The sequence below is a fragment of the Coffea arabica genome, chromosome 3e (assembly GCF_036785885.1).
Source record: "Coffea arabica cultivar ET-39 chromosome 3e, Coffea Arabica ET-39 HiFi, whole genome shotgun sequence".
Classification (NCBI taxonomy): domain Eukaryota; kingdom Viridiplantae; phylum Streptophyta; class Magnoliopsida; order Gentianales; family Rubiaceae; genus Coffea; species Coffea arabica.
The window spans coordinates 1966288-1983093 of NC_092315.1; the positions used below are offsets into that span (position 1 = coordinate 1966288).

A 16806-nucleotide genomic window follows, 5' to 3' on the forward strand; every position below is an offset into this window, starting at 1 on the left:
AAATTTAACGAATTCTGTTAGTTTATAATTTAGTTCAAAATATGAGGTGTCGTTTTATATGTTTTGAAACCACGAGGAGTTTTTCTATGTATTAGATGTACCACGTACGACTTTTTTGTTTTTAACCAAAAAAAAAATGTTGTTCCACGTCTTGGGGTGAACTATAAAGCAAGCAAAACCTATCATTTAGCTATTTTCCCATCAATTTTGTCACATGGAGTCTTGATTCCACCCCCAGTTACCCCTGTCTTCACTATAATGACACAGGTGTCGATTTGTCAGCTCTGACCGAGTAGACTCTAGACGAGTAATGTTGTAAGTTCATCTGTGTTGGTAAGTTGAAGAAAGGTAGGTGTCCATGGGAAAAACAGGCAGAAGTTGAAAGGCAGGTAAATTAGTAGTTGAGCATGCTTGAAATTTGGCAAAACAAAGTGACTCAGAAGCCTTTAACTTCCAAATGCATACAAAGCTACGAGCACCACCAGTGATTCTTGCATGAGCTAAAAAGCTCCATAACTCGTACCATTCAACATACTTGTTGGACAACCTTTTCCATTTCCAGCTTCCAGCTAGCTCTGAGTTCTGTAAAGAAAACACTGAACTGACCATTGCAAATTAGGGGCTGCAACCTTTGAGAGAAAAACAGTAGGATGAGTCCACCAGGCGGCCCTCCTCCGTCAGCTGGCCCGGGGTCGTCTTCTGGTGGCTTTGTTGGGCAGTTGTGCAATGTGGTCTCTTCTTGGTCAGTCCTCTCCCAATTCTTCATTTTTCCAAAATGTTTTACTTTGAGACCTAACTCTTACAATGCTGCTAAAACTGCTAGGAAACTTCAAATTTCTTGTCATGATTTAATTGAAATCTTATTTGCTCCAAAATGCTCCCAGCTAATTTGAGTGCACGAAGTTAAACTAATTGGGAAGGGTGCCCGAGAAATATTAGTATTATATTTAGATAGATACAGTAATATTCGGAATAATTATTATAGTATTTTTTTATGATATGATGTATGTCACATAAAAAAAATAGTTGTGAACATGCAAAAAAAAAAAAAAGAATTAAAAAATGTGTTAATGATACAAGTATAACGATATTTGTCAGTTTTTTAATATCCAAACACACTTATTTCCCAACACTAGCAAATTCTTTTGGTGTTCCTCCAAGAAATTACTAATGACGTTTTTTCAAATTTAAGGGTTTCAAATGTGAATTTTCATCCAAAAATCTAAATATTTCTAGACAAAAAAAAATGAAAAGTGAATAAACCTTCCAGAATAGCACCTTGCGCTAGTAAATGGCCTCTGATTTTTATACTGTAAATTTTTATTTTTTATTTTTCCTGCCCATGCAGTTTCTACATCTTGTGCTGCTGTTGGCTACTGAAAGAGTGTTTTGGAAGCCCAACTGGAGATCCTGGGCCTCCATCCAGCCCATCTTTCGTACCTAGCCCTCCTCCTCCCCCTCCTCCTCCTCCACCACCACCACCACCTCCTCCTCCTCCTCCTCCTCCTCCTCCTCCTCCTCCTCCTCCCCCTCCAGGGCCTCCTTATGGTCCACCACTTGGTCCTCCAGGACCTTATGCGCCCCCTGGGCCCGGTGGACCTCCCGCTGGCCCTCCAAGATGGTGAAGACTTGATGATGACGGCTTCTAATGGTTCTTCTGACCGTTGGTGAAATGTCCAATGGAGTCATATAATCACACCCATGATTGGATAGGGTATTATTTGAAATATTATTTGGAATAATTACTGTAGCTCTTTTTTGTGATGTGATGTATGTGAGATAAAAAGGTGATTGGGAATATAAAAAAATGGGTTGAAAAATGTGTTTATGATGCAAGCGAAATATTATTTAGGATAAGTTTTGTATCCAAACACTCCATAATATGTTTCGTAGCATAAGAAACGACGTGGCATTAAACTAAACAGATGACTTGGACCGAAAGATTAGAAATAACATTACTCATAATGTAATCAAATAGTTTGTCTTACTTTCCATTTTAAAATGTCTTAAAATAATTGTCCTATTTAGAAAGTTAAAACTCTTTCTGATCTCTTTTTTGGATATAATTGTCCCTATTTTTAATCAAATGCATCTTACATTCAAGTTCAAATTTGAATTTTGAGGGGTAAGATTGGAAAAAAAAAAGAAAGAAAAGTCCAAACATTACAATTAAAGCACTGATAAAATGTTAAAATTCCCAAAATATGACCAAAATTTTGAGATGGAGGGAGTATTAGTATTATAGTTATAATAGCTAGCAATGAAAAGGGAAAAAAAAGAGTAAAAATAAATTCAGTGTTGCCAATGGGTTCTTTTTTTTTTTTTTTTGTCAATCGTTATCCCAACTCTTACTCCTATTCTATCCTAATCTAACTAGGAGGAGATCCAACTGGACCTATGGACGACCAACGAAAACAGAATCATCACCAGACCAGATAAGTGTTGGATTTTTTAAAGAATCACAAATGTGACAAATTGGTGGGAGGCAAGAGTTCGCCTGGCCACCGGCCTAAGGCTGCTGGTTGCCAATGGGTTCATTTGATTATGCGTCAAACTCAATAATATTATCGCAGCATTTATATTTGACTTGGGCTTTCCTCCAGACAAGCACTAGTGGTTTCACTTCATTTTTATATATTATATATTATATATTGTCATCCATCTCCATTTTCCACGTATACTATAATAGACGTTTGGATAAAGGAAGGATGAATTGCTTGCCGTACCAGCAACCACTTGACAAGTTGATATGGCCGGCGCCGGAATACAAAACTGGCACTTTGCCATCCCAAAGAGGCAAACACTATCCATTGATTTGGCTCGTTCCCGGAGGAAAATCAATTATACAATTGGTTGGCAGGCCGGAACGATGTTCTAAGGGCACTTGGCCATCCCAAAGAGGCAAATACTATCACATTTCATTTGAACTGAGAGATTTGACCAATGTTTTGAAATCCTTTCAAAATAGATCTGTTAAATCGTTTAAAAAATTTGAGAGTTGTTTGAATTTGTGATTCATCAATTATTTTACTATTTAGACATTTTTAAATAATTAGTAGATTGCATATTTAATTATCCCTTCACTAATTCCAACAATTTACAAGGGCCATTCATTCTTTCTAAAGTATGGTGTACCTCCATTCACATCCTCCCTCCCCACACCAAAAAAAGTAATGATAGAGTTAATTACACATTTAATGAGCATATATTGTTGCTTTGCTCCTCCACAATTGACATACATATGTTCTTTTTTTCTCCATAATTGACCCACATTTTTTTTTATCAACCGGCAACTTCTATACATTAACTCTACTCCTACTCTAACTTATCTAAAAAAGGACCTAACTAGATTAAGGGAGATTAAAGGAATTGATTTCTATTTCTGAATCAAAGAGGTGCACTGCTACACGTTCTTTGAATTTTACTACAAATGCAGAAATTTGAATCACTCGTATTCACCTACTACGCCTACACTTAATTTTAAGTTTCGCGTTCGACCCACAAACATACTTGCCTACAAAATGCTGCCAGGCCGAGCCAAATTTGTGCAAAACGAGAAACTTTATAAAAGAGTGATTATTAGCAGGCGCTTATTCTAGGAGAAATTCATTAACCACTCTACTTCCTATTGATCATTTGGAGCTAGGAGAAATTCATTAACTGCTCTACTTTTGATTGATCATTTGAAGCTTCCAACCTGGTTCCAACATGGATTCATGGTACATCGAATTTGGAACAAGCAATGCAAGCAATGACACGTCATACAGTAACATTATCCACAGTCCAATCATGAAGCCATGATACTGATAATGGCAGTTATCATCATCATCATTATTATTGTGGCAGTGTTATTTTCCAATTGGCAGCTAGACTTGGAAGCCCATGTCTTATTACGTGGCGGGGCTATCAATGGTCAGATCCTTCAGGCGAAGAATCTACTGAAAACAGTCGTACGGATACAGGAGGGATCCACAGAGTCATGTCTGGCATGGAAATGAGTCAGCTTATCCCATAAATCCTAGCCAACTGTCAGGCCAACTGTGATGGTTCCTTTATTTAATTATTATGCATAGAATAAAGAAGATGGCTAAAGCAAATAAATAATGCAATGGTCGTTAAATTGGTTGGCATAAGTTGGCTTTGGATCCTTACTCTTTTAATTTTTTTAATTATTATTATTTTTAAAATCAGCAGTGTCTTTTTCTTATCCACCAAAAAAAAAAAAAAAAGAAAAAAGAATCCTGCAGTCCTCACACGTTTTGATTTGAGAGTGTCATCAAGTGGTATATTCTGTCTTGACACCAGAATACAATTGCTTAAAGAATTGCCAAAGAAAAATACAATTGCTCAAGTACAAATGTCCTTTGTTTATTGAATATCTAGGGAAATTAAATGCAAAGCTAAATATGTAAATCTTTTTTTTAGGATGGTGCGGACTTTCTTATATTTGGAAATTGAATTTAGCTACTACTCCTTCTTTTTATGGTGAAAAGATTTTGTTTCTCCTTATTAATTAACAATGAAAATCCCCCCCCCCCCCAAAAAAATCGGAATAACTTTTTTTTTTAATTTTCAGATGTGTTCAAGTTTCATCAATGCACCATTTTTTTAAACATTTTATGAAGGAGTTTTAAGTAAGCAATGTGTAAAAGATGACCAAGATAATTAATTTCACAATGGATTGTGCTACATATTGGAAGGTGACAAATTCAACTATATGATACTAATGCATAAAATCTAGAACAAAGATGAGTAAATACTTTGGTTGAATTCCAACTAGTTGATTGTTCTTTGTTGGAAGGTCAATAAAATCACTTTCAAATCTTTAACTTTTTCTATCCGTTTAATTTATTTTGTACAAATTCTTTCTTTATCTTCAATTAGTTTTTCTTTAACAAGCAGTTGAACGGACAATATATAGTCAACATGAGGAATTAAACAAGTTTGATAATACTTAGGAATAAAACTGAGATTATAGGGACATTAAAAAAGAGAAAAGATGAGAAAATTACACAAAAAAGCAAAAAAAAAAAAAAGGAAAATTGAAAAAAGAGCTGAAGCGAAATTTCCAAATTTGTGGGGTGTAGGAAATTTATGTGGTGGCCGTTTGTTTCTGCCCAAGCAAAACACGTGTTCCATTTTTCTTCTTTTTTTCCTTCAAAAGAAATAGAGAAATGGCCCACTTATCTACTTTACTTTTCTTTTTTCTTCGTTATCTCCTTTTCGTCATCTCCTCTATATATTGATTACGCTCCCATCAATTGATACTCCTGAATTCCTTCCATTTTTCACACAATTCAAACATTCCCAGAAGACCCTTTTGCTTGATCCTGAAAATTGTCAGAAGTAATTATCAAAACCACCATTTCTTTCAGAATTTCTGGCCTTCTAGCTCCAATTTTACCCATAAAAATCAACATCTTTTTTTTTTTCCTGTCAGTTTTTCTTGCTTGTATAATTTCTGAATAGCTTAAATTATCAGGTTTACTTATCTATAAGCAGCTTTTACACATAAATATGGAGGTTTCAGTGATTGGAAGCTCTCAGGTTAACAATCTTGGCAGGGTGGATTTGAGATATAGAGAGGTTGGCTTATGTAGTTTTTCTAAAAATTTGAACTTTGCTAAGATTTCTTCACAGAAATATTCAGGATTATTTGTTGGTCAAAGCAGCATCTCGTGGCCTTCAAAATATTTGTTCCCTTTAATTGTCAAAGCTTCTGCTACTGCTCAAACTGAAGCTGCTGTTACATCCGAGAAAGCTTCTGGGACGAGAAGATCTGAAGTTGTAAGTTTTTCTTTTCTTTTTTAATTTTATCAGCGTATTCTTTGGTTTTTACCTTGGTTATGATTGAGGTTAAAGTTTGGGTCTTTGACTTTTCCCCTGGTTTATGATTGGAGTAGCTTGCTCTTGTTCTTCCATTTCTGGATTTGAAGTAATTATTTGATTTTTTTGCCCGGTTAAAATTTAGCGTTTTTGTGATTGTTTTATTTTACGGTGATTGTCCTCCCTTTTTCTTAAAATAGTTTCCAATTTCAGACAAAATTTTCTGAAAATTTTAAGTGTTAGTAGGACATATTAGTCTGGAAAAGGTGATGCTTTGACTGTCCAAAGCCAAACAAAACACATTGAACATTTAATAACGAAGGAAGAAATAGCACTTGTATTCTATTTTGTGCTGTATGTTTTCAGGCTGATCTACTACTGACGGAAGGAAATCGGAAATACTAAAACATGGAGGAATTTTGCCTTCGTTTCAAGCATGAAGGTTTAGGAAAATGTCTACCTTTGGTCCTGGAATCACTCCTCATTTTGAAGTTTCCCTGTTTGTTGGATGTGAAATGGAGAAGTACTTAAGTTCGTCTGCATCTTGGATTTTGAATTTTAGGCAGATATACATCCTAGAGTTTGCGAATTTTTCCATGTAAATTAAACTGGTGGTTTTTGGTAACATTAGTTTAATACCGTTTAGAGACAAAATAAACAATAGATCTCACTTTTTGTTCGGTTGCAAATTACTAGATTTCTTGTTCGGTCTCTGGTGCAAGGTTTTCTGACGCACGAGTCAGTTGACATGCCTCTTATTATTTAGACAAACACGCTATAGTTAAGTTCGTGATGATTTTTTCCCTCAGATGTTGTCTTAATTTGTCAATTACTCAATTAGCAGCACAGCTTTGAGTTGATCAAAGTTGCCATTTTAGTATTTGGTTTTCCCAATATTTTTTCTGTGGCTGAGTATTCATGAGTGTTGTTAATACTGAACTTTATGGTTAGAACATACATGATATTTTACTAGCTTTAAATGGATAAGCTCATCCAGTTGTGTAATTCGTTTATGAAAATGTGCAGGACAACAACTTGATGTTGTATGTTGGCTTGCCATTGGATGCAGTGTCAAGCACTAATACGATTAATCATGCACGAGCAATTGCTGCTGGATTAAAAGCTCTGAAGTTATTGGGTGTTGATGGAGTAGAGCTCCCCATCTGGTGGGGTATTGCTGAGAAAGAAGCTAGGGGGCAGTACAATTGGGCAGGATATCTTTCTGTTGCAGAGATGGTCCAAAAGATGGGCCTTAAGCTTCATGTTTCACTTTGTTTCCATGCCTGCAAAGAATCCCGTGTTCCACTGCCTGAATGGGTCTCTCAGATTGGTGAATCTCAACCTGATATTTACTTCACTGATCGTTCAGGACAGCGCTGCAAAGATTGTTTATCACTCAGTGTGGATGATCTTCCTATTTTTGATGGAAAGACTCCAATTCAAGTTTACAAAGAGTTTTGTGAGAACTTCAAGACTTCATTCTCATCATTTATGGGTTCTACAATAACGGTAAATAGCAATCTTAGAGTGCAGTTATGCAGTTAATACTTGTACACTGTCCCTAATCTGGTCTTTTGGGATATTTTATAGGGAATATCAATTGGTCTTGGACCAGATGGTGAACTTCGATATCCTTCTTACCATAAACCGGCCAAAAGTCAAGGAGCTGGAGAATTCCAGTGCTACGACAAAAACATGCTGAGCCATCTCAAGCAGCATGCAGAAGCATCTGGGAACCCTCTTTGGGGACTTAGTGGTCCCCATGATGCACCGAGCTCTAACGAATTGGCAACCTCTAGTGGCTTTTTAAAGGAGCATGGAGGTTCATGGGAGTCACAATATGGTGATTTTTTCCTTTCCTGGTATGCAGGCCAGCTAATTTCTCATGGAGATCGCCTGCTTTCCCTTGCTTCCTCAACTTTTAGCGATGTCCCAATCGCAGTTTCTGGAAAGGTTCCACTAATGCATTCATGGTATCAAACCCGTTCTCACCCAGTGGAGCTAATGGCTGGAATCTATAATACAGTGAATAGAGATGGATATGAAGGCATCATAGAAGTGTTCTCAAGAAATTCATGCAAGGCTATCCTGCCTGGAATAGACTTGGCAGATGAGGACCAGCCAAAGGAAACCCGGTCAAGTCCAGAGTCATTACTTGAACAAATCATATTCTCTTGCAGAAAGTATGGAATTGAGATATCTGGCCAAAATGAAAGGATTTCAGGTTCTCCTAGTGGTTTCCAACAGATCAAGAAAAACTTGACAGGTGAAAATGCAGTAGACTTGTTTACGTATCAAAGAATGGGGGCTAGTTTCTTTTCTCCAGAACATTTTCCTTCATTCACAGCGTTTGTCCGAGATCTAAGGCAGCCACAATTGCATTCAGATGATTTGCCGGTTGAAAAAGTTGATTCTGCAGAATCTCTTCCTGAAAAGAATGTCCAAATGCAGGCTGCTTAGAGTAGTGATATTTTATGTATATATAGTAGTTAGACACCCCGTTTAAGTCGAGAATGTAATTTTAATACATCGGATAGAACTATGGTTCGGATCTTCTGAAACTGTCCTGAACTTTAATAGATATCTGGTTATTTTGCTGTACTACTTTTGTTACTTTCCAGGAATACAATAATATTTCCCCCTTTTTTTTTGTGAACTTCCTTTAGTTTGATGTCAGGAAGCCAAAAATTTCATCCGTCTGATTAAGTGGAGATTGGAGCTACAAGCATTTGAAGATGTTTAGGATGGTTGCACCGTCTATCTTCTATTGGCGTACTGCAGACTTCTAGACATTATGCTCAGTTAAGAATTCATATCTAGACAAACATATAACTCTCCCATCTTCAGTTGCTCACATGGTAGGGTACTTATTCAATGGCTCGTGATTAAGTTTTTAAGTTTCTTGCTTATCTGCATCTGCTAGGTCGATGGATGTACATCATCAGCTTCAATTATCAAAATGGCATCATGCTGTATCCCCGAATGCGACATTCTTCGTCTTGGGGTGTGCAAGTCTTTTCCGTTTTGATCCTTGAGCAGGGCAGGGGAATTAGGCCTAAGCGCTACTATCAGCTGCTGTCGCCCGTCGATCAAATCCCTGCTGTTAGCTCAGTTAGCTGAAAGGGAGGTCAAAAAATATTTGGCTTGTCTTGATTTTTGAATTTCTTGCACATATGCGATGGAAAGTTGTCGAGATAGCACTGACCTCTCTTCATCGATGGTAGATCGTCAAGAGATATAGCACTGATGGTGATATTTCGCCTACTCCCTAAAGGGTCTTCCTTCATCATTGTCAAGAAAGTTTGGTTCTCACTGTCGCCCCTTGTCTGTTCCTTCCCCCTTCTACGAACAAACAAAAATAACCGAAGGAAAACTGGAGAAGTTTCCCTAGTATCCTTCATCACGTTTCCTAACAACAAAGAAAAACTTGACTACGATGACTTCGACCTATTTTAGAATCTAGCTAAGCTGGTATTTGTCATTTCTCTGATGAAGATGAAAGCTGCGATTTGTATAGAAGGTGGCGGGCGGTAAAATAAAGATGGGTTGGCCTTTGTTTCCAACGTACCATCTGCTCCCAAGTGACACAAGGAACGTCATCCTTTTGTTCATCCCTGACTGACTTTACAAATATTATGCAATTAGTTTCGCTTTCAAACGAAGTAGAAAAGCAACAATACCAGCCAAAACTGGGAATTCTGCACCGACAAGAACTGAGCAAAGCAAGATGATCTCGACATACTACAAATGTTGTACTCAAAAAAAGCAAAGGTTTGCATTCGATTCTTGTCTACCCTTCTGTTGAATTTTACCAATACACTGGGAAAAAATAAGAATAAAATGAAAATAAAAAGGAATTTGTATCTGAAGAATCCCAGGTCGGGGAAGGGATAGCCACAACAATCATAGAAGACTTGGTAGAAATCGATATGCGTCAATCAGAAAAACTGAATAGCCTTAACAACAGTGTGGAGGTACTCCACGAAAAGAAATCCATAAATCTTTAGCTAGAATATTATACGCAACAGAAACCATTTAGACACATCAAACAGCAAAGATGAGATTGAAGAAAAAAGAAATAGCTATTCTTTTTGAATAACTGTGACTAAACAGGCAAAGGGAACACTAATGCTCTGTACAATCTGGGGAATAGCATCCAGAGTTAATTATGTTACATTGTATGTGTATTACTCCAGAAATATACTTGGTATTATGAAAAGACAAGCATGCCTTAGACTGTAAGCAGGTCACACAGAATACACAAGGATAATTATCAAACTCCTCTTCATTCACACGCAATCTTTGTGTCAAAGCTGCTAAGGCAGATGGCAAACGCTTGAAAAGCCGAGATTGGATACCTATAATCCATTGTGAATACATCCTTTCCTACTTTGCCAAACTGGAGGATGACTTTCTCGTGTTCTGGCCCGGGTTGGCCGTTCTCAGGTGAAGCTACCAACTGAAAGTTCTTGACTGAAGCGACTGTCACCCGTCCATGGAAGTTCAAACACCAGCACTGGAGTTGTTCATGCCATCTTGGAGCCTTGTTTCTCAAAACTAAGGATCCCTCTGTCGGATCATCTGAAGGGCTAGAAACGGATTTCTCAAACTTGCTTGATTTTGACCGGAATAATGGGAAGTAATCAGCACTGCCAGTGGGTAAATCGATCTGTGTTGGGGCCACACCTCCAGGCTTAATAGAAGATGCTGGGATCTGGTCCATGACGCAGTGCATTCTTCTTGGACCCCTACTTTTGTATGATAAAAAGAAAAAAAATCGTTATCAGAGCACTCGTGAGTGAAATAAATATATGATATTATGAGTCAACTCGAGATATAAAACCTTCAGTCTTACCGAGCTCCCAGCACGTTTAATTCATAAGAAATGTGAGCGACAGGATAGTTGCCTGGAGGGATTCTAGCAGACACTTGCTTTGTCCCTACCAGCCTAGTGGATCGGCTTTTTGCCATTCTATTGCCAGCATGGGGAAGAAGTGCATCATATACAACAAACTTCGTTCCCAGAAAATTTGACCTTGCACAAAGCAAAACATGTTGATGAGCTCCTATTGAAGCAGAATATATTACCAGCCAAAAGGAAGATGACCAAGCAGATTGCACGCACCTCAATTTTCCTATGTAAGTTTTGCTTCCTTTAGACATGTCATCTGTGTTTAGAGAGACGATGTAATCAGTGCAGGTAGGTCGCCTACATCTGCGGGCAGCAAGAAGAAACTTCCCATCATCAGCCAATGCTGCAAGAAAGACCAAGTAAAGCAAAATGTAAATACTCGCAACCCTTGCTTAAAAGTGCTCTTAGTTCAGAAAATATTATGAATATTTCATCACCAAACACATTTAAGGATAGGCAATTGCTCAACTGAGTTAAAAGGGCACTTCATTTAGGAAATGCTAACTGAAGCACTTCCTTCTCCAATTACATGTTGTGAAGGACAAGGAAATTAATTCAAAATGCAAAGTACAATGGTCATATACAAGTTTTGAGATGAGAATTATTACCCTGACTTAAACTCAGGTAAAGATGATACGTTTGCGAAGACTGATTCCTTTTTATGAAGCACTGCAGGAGAGTATCTCTCGGACCAGGCTGCAAAGAAACTAAATTTCTATGAATGTGCTATTACGTCGAAGAAGATTGTTTCATAATGCACTTCTCAAGTAATGGATGAACTGGGGAAGAGTTTCACTGTAAATCTGAATAGAGATAAACATTTTCTGACAACTATAAGGCAAAACGTGATTTGGTTCTGAATAATGAACCTAGAGCACAAAAGTGACATCACTTAGAAGCATTGACTCAGCAATGAGGCTGCTAAAAGGAAATTTTTTCCTCCTTTAGCTTCCATTATTTTGATAATATCACTGATCATTCATCAAAAGCCACAGGCATATCAGCATACTCTTTCTAAGATGGCCTATCTGAACCTTCACTCAGTTATTTACTTTTATATTTTGAAAGCTATGAAAAAGTCAATACTTTCTTAATGTTCTTCCAGCACCAAAAAAAAGACAGCTATTCAGTCGGCGCAGCCGGGGTGATGCACGGTTGTAAAATTCCCATACATGAAGCAAAAACTTGAGAGGCGCACAAATAGTGGAATATAGCCGGCAACTTTTAGAGGAACTTTTACATCACCATCACTTAAATAACCCATGGCTAGCAAACAAAACGAATTATATTAAAATCATCATCCTTTCGTGCTTTGTCCCAGAATGGTTTTAACTTCTTACTCTTTATTCTTTCCCCTGATAAGATTCTTCCCACCCGCTCTTTACATGAAGTGTCCACTTATAAGAAAAGCTCCACTCTTGAATCCATTAAGACATTAACACTTCATACGCATACACCCAAAATCCACCTAAAATCCTTCCAATATACCAAATATCAAATAAAACTCAGTGGTAAAGGGCCTTTGCTCCTCTCCTTATCGTCTTTTCTTATCGTCCTGTCTTAGAATCAAGGTCCAATTTCGGCTGTCGCCGTCGGCCTGTCTGTTTCTTCTTCCCCGCGCCTCCCCTTCGACCCCAAAAAATTAGACAAAAAAAAAAAAGCCAGATTTTCTATACTTGGAATACAAAACACTAACTAGTAACTACCACCACCATACACAAAACAAGATAACAAGCACGACGAATTCACAACTTTCACACACAAACAATCACCTGAAAAGTATGAGCCATGAGAACTAAAAACGAAGAAAACCCCATCAACCAATAAACTGTAAAAAGAAAAAAACAGGTAAGTATCCAGACCTGTTTAACAGATATAGGAAAAGTAATCCTCCCAGAAACTTGAGGAGTTTTTACCACCTCCTTCATAATCTCCCTCCAGCCCCTACACACTCCTGCACATGCCACCACGTTTTTCCTCGAAGGCCATTTGTATTCAGATTCTTCAATCCTAATTAATACCTCCCTCAACAGCTCTGATGGCATATTAGCCCAACAGCTCTGGCTCGACCTTTCATCCACTTCAGCCTCCCCTGCCACAGAGCTGTCTTGGACAACCTTTGGTGACCTCAATCTCAACTTCATCTTCAACAAAGTCAAATCTTTCTGGGAATCAGGAGGGAAAAAAACTAATTTACAATGTGGGTTCAGTCTAGGTATAATTCACAATGGATAAAAACTAGTTTTAGCACTGAAAAATCGAAACTTGAGAAGATTGGCGATGGGATTTAAGCTGGTTTGAGAGACATGTTGAAGGGTTGTTTAGGGGAAAGAAAAACAGGAACTTTTTTTTAATGGGCTTTTTCTGGATAAATATGCGGGCTTCAGTTACAATTACAGATAAAGCATCTAATTAATTGCCAAGTGAAGGACAGATATAATGAATTGTTTTCAGTTATAAAAAGAGAACTAGACAAGGGCAGAAGGGGCGAAGAGAACGATGAACAATATAGAAGCCAGCAGTAAACAAGAAATTAAACAGGGAGATTGAGAGAGATGTGCCAGCTACAAAGGGAAGCTTGCAGTTGTATTTATGAGAGTGAGTGCTAGTGGATGGAGAGAGATAAAATCATTTAAGGTCGAGGGTCCACAAACTTGTCTGATTGGACAAAGCCGTGCTGGATTTTTTGTCAAAAAAAAAAAAAAAAACTGTGCTGCATTTTAGTTATTTATTTTTGTGTATCTTATTTAGTGTTTTATAATTTTTTCGACAGAAGGGTACCAGATATTTTAAGTTGTTAATGCTCCTTATCCTCCTTGGGAGGGTGATATGTATTATATATAATTTTATTATGATTAATGATTAATTATATAATGTTATTATGATTAATGTACCTCCTTCTGGGAAAACAAAATCACATATGAATTATGAAGTTTTATAAGCGTAATTAGCCTGTTTGAGTCTTATTGTTATGGTATTTGCATTTCTTGACAGTTTAGAATTAGAAATTTGCAGTCTTTTTATTGATTCAGTAGCAGAAGTTTTCAATTTACACAGCTTAGGTAAGGATCTTGTTCTCCTTGTCGTTTGTGTTCGTAAAACCCGCTTAGAAATGAGCACAAGAGGTGAACTGCAAATTTTTTTATTGATTGATTTTAGATCCATTAACAATTTCTTGAAGACTTTAACACCAATAATCACTGATAATATGGTAAAGACCGGTGGATGTTGGTGCAAGTGGACTGAGCTTGCATCTCTTAATCATAAAGTCTCAGATTCGAAATTCATGGGAATGGAAAAGACAATATGTTGGGAGAGCTTCCCTCTGCAAGGGACCCGACCCGACTCGAGTATAATTAGTTGTTGATCGTAAAACGAATGCGAATACGTGTGAGTTATACCAAGAAAAAAAGACTGATAATATGGTAAAGATCTTTGTGACGATAGTTTTGTAAATGGAAGCATAAAGTCACAATGATTGGTCTGCAATGCTTCTTGTGATCGCATAATTGGAGGGAAAGACAAAGGATTAGGTAATGATGAATTTTAGGATGGTTTACCCATTTGCTTAGCTGAAAAGGAAATGAAATTGGATCAGCATTAGCCTCACGGGGTTGTGTTTGGTGGAACCATGGCCGAAATTAGTGTCACTAAAAAGCCATTCATTCTTACTTCACACTATTTTAGGAAAAAAAAAGCTCAGAAATTCTTTACCTTCCTCTATATTAGTTTTCTTCCTATTTCCATCTCTACTCGAGGGAAAGATATAAGCTATTGTTATTTAATGGATGCTTCTAAACTAATTACTCATCCATGCATTTCATTTCTTTTATTCAATTTTAACTTTTTTCCCAGCTTTTTCACTAATAGTTTGGACAACGTAGTCCATCTGACAATTTTTTTTATACGAAATGTTAATTGTGAACAATAATGAGTTTTTTTTTTTTTTTTTGTTGATAAGTGCGAAGTTTTAAATCCAGACTTACTACTTGCAATTCCTTTCCTTTTACCATCTAATCCAATCCTTCCTGCGAGCATTATTGAGTCAATCACCATAGTGACCGGTAAAGTTTGCTACAATTTTGGTGTGCTAGTAAGAACACCTTCCTTGACATCAACAACAATTAAGAATGGTTTCGTCTACTCCTTCATATGAGAAATATATTCTAGCCTAATTCTGTTGACGACATTATTGCATTCTAAATTACTATGGGTGGTAGTGGTATTGTTGATTTGTCTTCTGTGACCGTGCCTTAGTATAGGATCGCTGAATTCTTGAATGGTCAGCATTTCATATAAACACGTTATTCTTATTGAAAGCCGACCTCCAGACTCACAAGAAAGAAGAATATTTTTTTGTCCCTCAATACTTGTAAGCATTAACTGTCGAGTCCTCCTGTGGATAGAGAAAATAATGTTGGGAGAACCACCTTTGGAAGGGTCTGACGATGCTCCACTCCGAATTATTTAACATTCAATATGACTCAACTCCCATAACCAGGTCGTGTGGTCGATTCTGGCTCTCTTGCTGTCTCGTGTATCTTTGAAGGGCGAGGTGCACGGGCGCAGGGAGATTAGTCTGACAAAAAGTTGGGACATTCCTTGTGTTGACAAAAAAAAAAAAAAAAAAAAAAAACGCTAACTCTAGTTAAAAGAATGTTCTCATTTTCTTTTTCAACGTGTAGTCTAACATATTCTTTATCTGGATCTTTTTTTTTTATTAACTTGGTTTAGTTGATTATTGTACTAAATCAGCTTTAGATTAGAAAAATGAGAGTTTTAGACGTCAGTCAGTCTTAACATAAGTGAAGCTAATTAAGCAGCTGTGGGTTAGAATGGATCATTCATGTACGTTTACGTGTGCCTTTGACCTTCATTTGACGTTTTTGCGAGCAGATTATGGGGCAATTAGGACTTGGAAGCTAATATTTTTTGGCATCCGATGTTTGTTTATTGAACGATAAGTCTTGTATCAATCATATGAGTTGAAAAGACAACTCAGTAGGTGCAACAAAATTACTTTGTCTGATTAATATTACAAATTATGAATTTGTTGACAATAATGTAAAACAATTATTAATAAACCATACTAGCATCATTAATTTGATGAGGTCTGCACCCTGGAGAATTTTTCTCACCGTAGAATCCACACAAGATGGCCAGTCCTTGGTTGTAATCATGATTTTATTAATGAGAAGAACCTCAATGAATGATTAATGTTTTAAAACCAGCATCCACAGTCCAAGAATTACTTGCAATTTTACCGACCGTAAGCCTTCTTATCTGCGTAAAAAGATGCTTCGAAGCAATGCATAATAAAATCACATGATCTTGTGCCTAAATTTTCACTCGCAAAGTTTACCACCATTCTTCAAGTCTAATTAAAAATCCGATCAACCCATGCAAGACAAGAAATTGTGAAATTGACGTTCTAAAAACAAACAAGCTTGATAGCTTAACTCAGACAGCACCGTGCTTGGACTAAACCCTTTTTTCTCTCGCCTACGAGACAAAACATCCCTTCTTCTTCTTCTTCTTTTCTTTTTTTCCTTTTGAGACGAAAAATCTTAAAAGGGTAGTAAACTATATATTATTCAAGGATTTGAGTTTTGGCCGGAGATATTTTGTTTAACCTAACGCAGATTATAACGTTGTCTGACCTTTTGAGTGGTTCTTGTGCTACCAACAGGGACATCCATCAAGGCAGCAGGCAATGAAATAACATCAGATAGATGCTTCCACCATTAAACTTATCTAGGGAGTATCATGTACTAGTCCTAGTAATTGTATCACATGGCTTCGTTGTTGGTGGAAGACTATGAAACCTGCAGGCTAGAGATAAAAAAAAAAAGTTGATAATACGCGTGCCATATCTTGCCTTGCCATGAAAACGAGTGGTATAATCTGAACATATTTGATGGAGTACATTCATTCTGTGCCCATAATTATCCAGAAAAAAAAAAGCAGCTAGCAAGAGCATATATATATATATATCAACTTTTCTCCAACTAATGATCCTCTGAGTGGGTTATGATATCACTTTTCCTCCATAGCTAAACGATTCATCT

General features: G+C 37.1%; 3 protein-coding genes across 5 annotated transcripts; 2 read left to right on the plus strand and 1 right to left on the minus strand.

The window, feature by feature from the left end:
• Window positions 1-269: 269 nt before the first annotated feature.
• On the plus strand, window positions 270-2583 carry LOC113736223 (uncharacterized). Of its 2 annotated transcripts, XR_011842372.1 has the most exons (3): window positions 270-742; window positions 1349-1714; window positions 2378-2583. XR_011842372.1 is itself a non-coding variant. In XM_027263095.2 (2 exons), the coding sequence occupies exons 1-2, from the start codon at window positions 651-653 to the stop codon at window positions 1623-1625; spliced, it is 369 nt and encodes a 122-aa protein (XP_027118896.2). In that variant the 5' UTR covers window positions 271-650; the 3' UTR covers window positions 1626-1842. The 2 variants fall into 2 exon arrangements, 1 of the variants encoding a protein (XP_027118896.2); XM_027263095.2 differs by lacking the exon at window positions 2378-2583 and having other exon boundaries at window positions 271-742; window positions 1349-1842.
• A 2621-nt stretch (window positions 2584-5204) lies between these two features.
• LOC140038818 (inactive beta-amylase 9-like) lies at window positions 5205-8482 on the plus strand. The gene is made up of 3 exons (XM_072084214.1): window positions 5205-5787; window positions 6853-7335; window positions 7417-8482. Exons 1-3 carry the CDS (start codon window positions 5518-5520, stop codon window positions 8284-8286), a joined length of 1623 nt encoding a protein of 540 aa, XP_071940315.1. The 5' UTR covers window positions 5205-5517; the 3' UTR covers window positions 8287-8482.
• Window positions 8483-9889: 1407 nt separating this feature from the next.
• Window positions 9890-13317, minus strand: LOC113738142 (tubby-like F-box protein 3). 2 transcript variants are annotated; one of them, XM_027265336.2, is made up of 5 exons: window positions 12601-13317; window positions 11347-11434; window positions 10952-11081; window positions 10682-10861; window positions 9890-10577 (listed from the first exon to the last, which is right to left on the minus strand). In XM_027265336.2, the coding sequence occupies exons 1-5, from the start codon at window positions 12880-12882 to the stop codon at window positions 10112-10114; spliced, it is 1146 nt and encodes a 381-aa protein (XP_027121137.2). In that variant the 5' UTR covers window positions 12883-13317; the 3' UTR covers window positions 9890-10111. The 2 variants fall into 2 exon arrangements, with proteins under 2 accessions (XP_027121137.2, XP_027121138.2); XM_027265337.2 differs by having other exon boundaries at window positions 9890-10574; window positions 12601-13316.
• Window positions 13318-16806: the final 3489 nt, after the last annotated feature.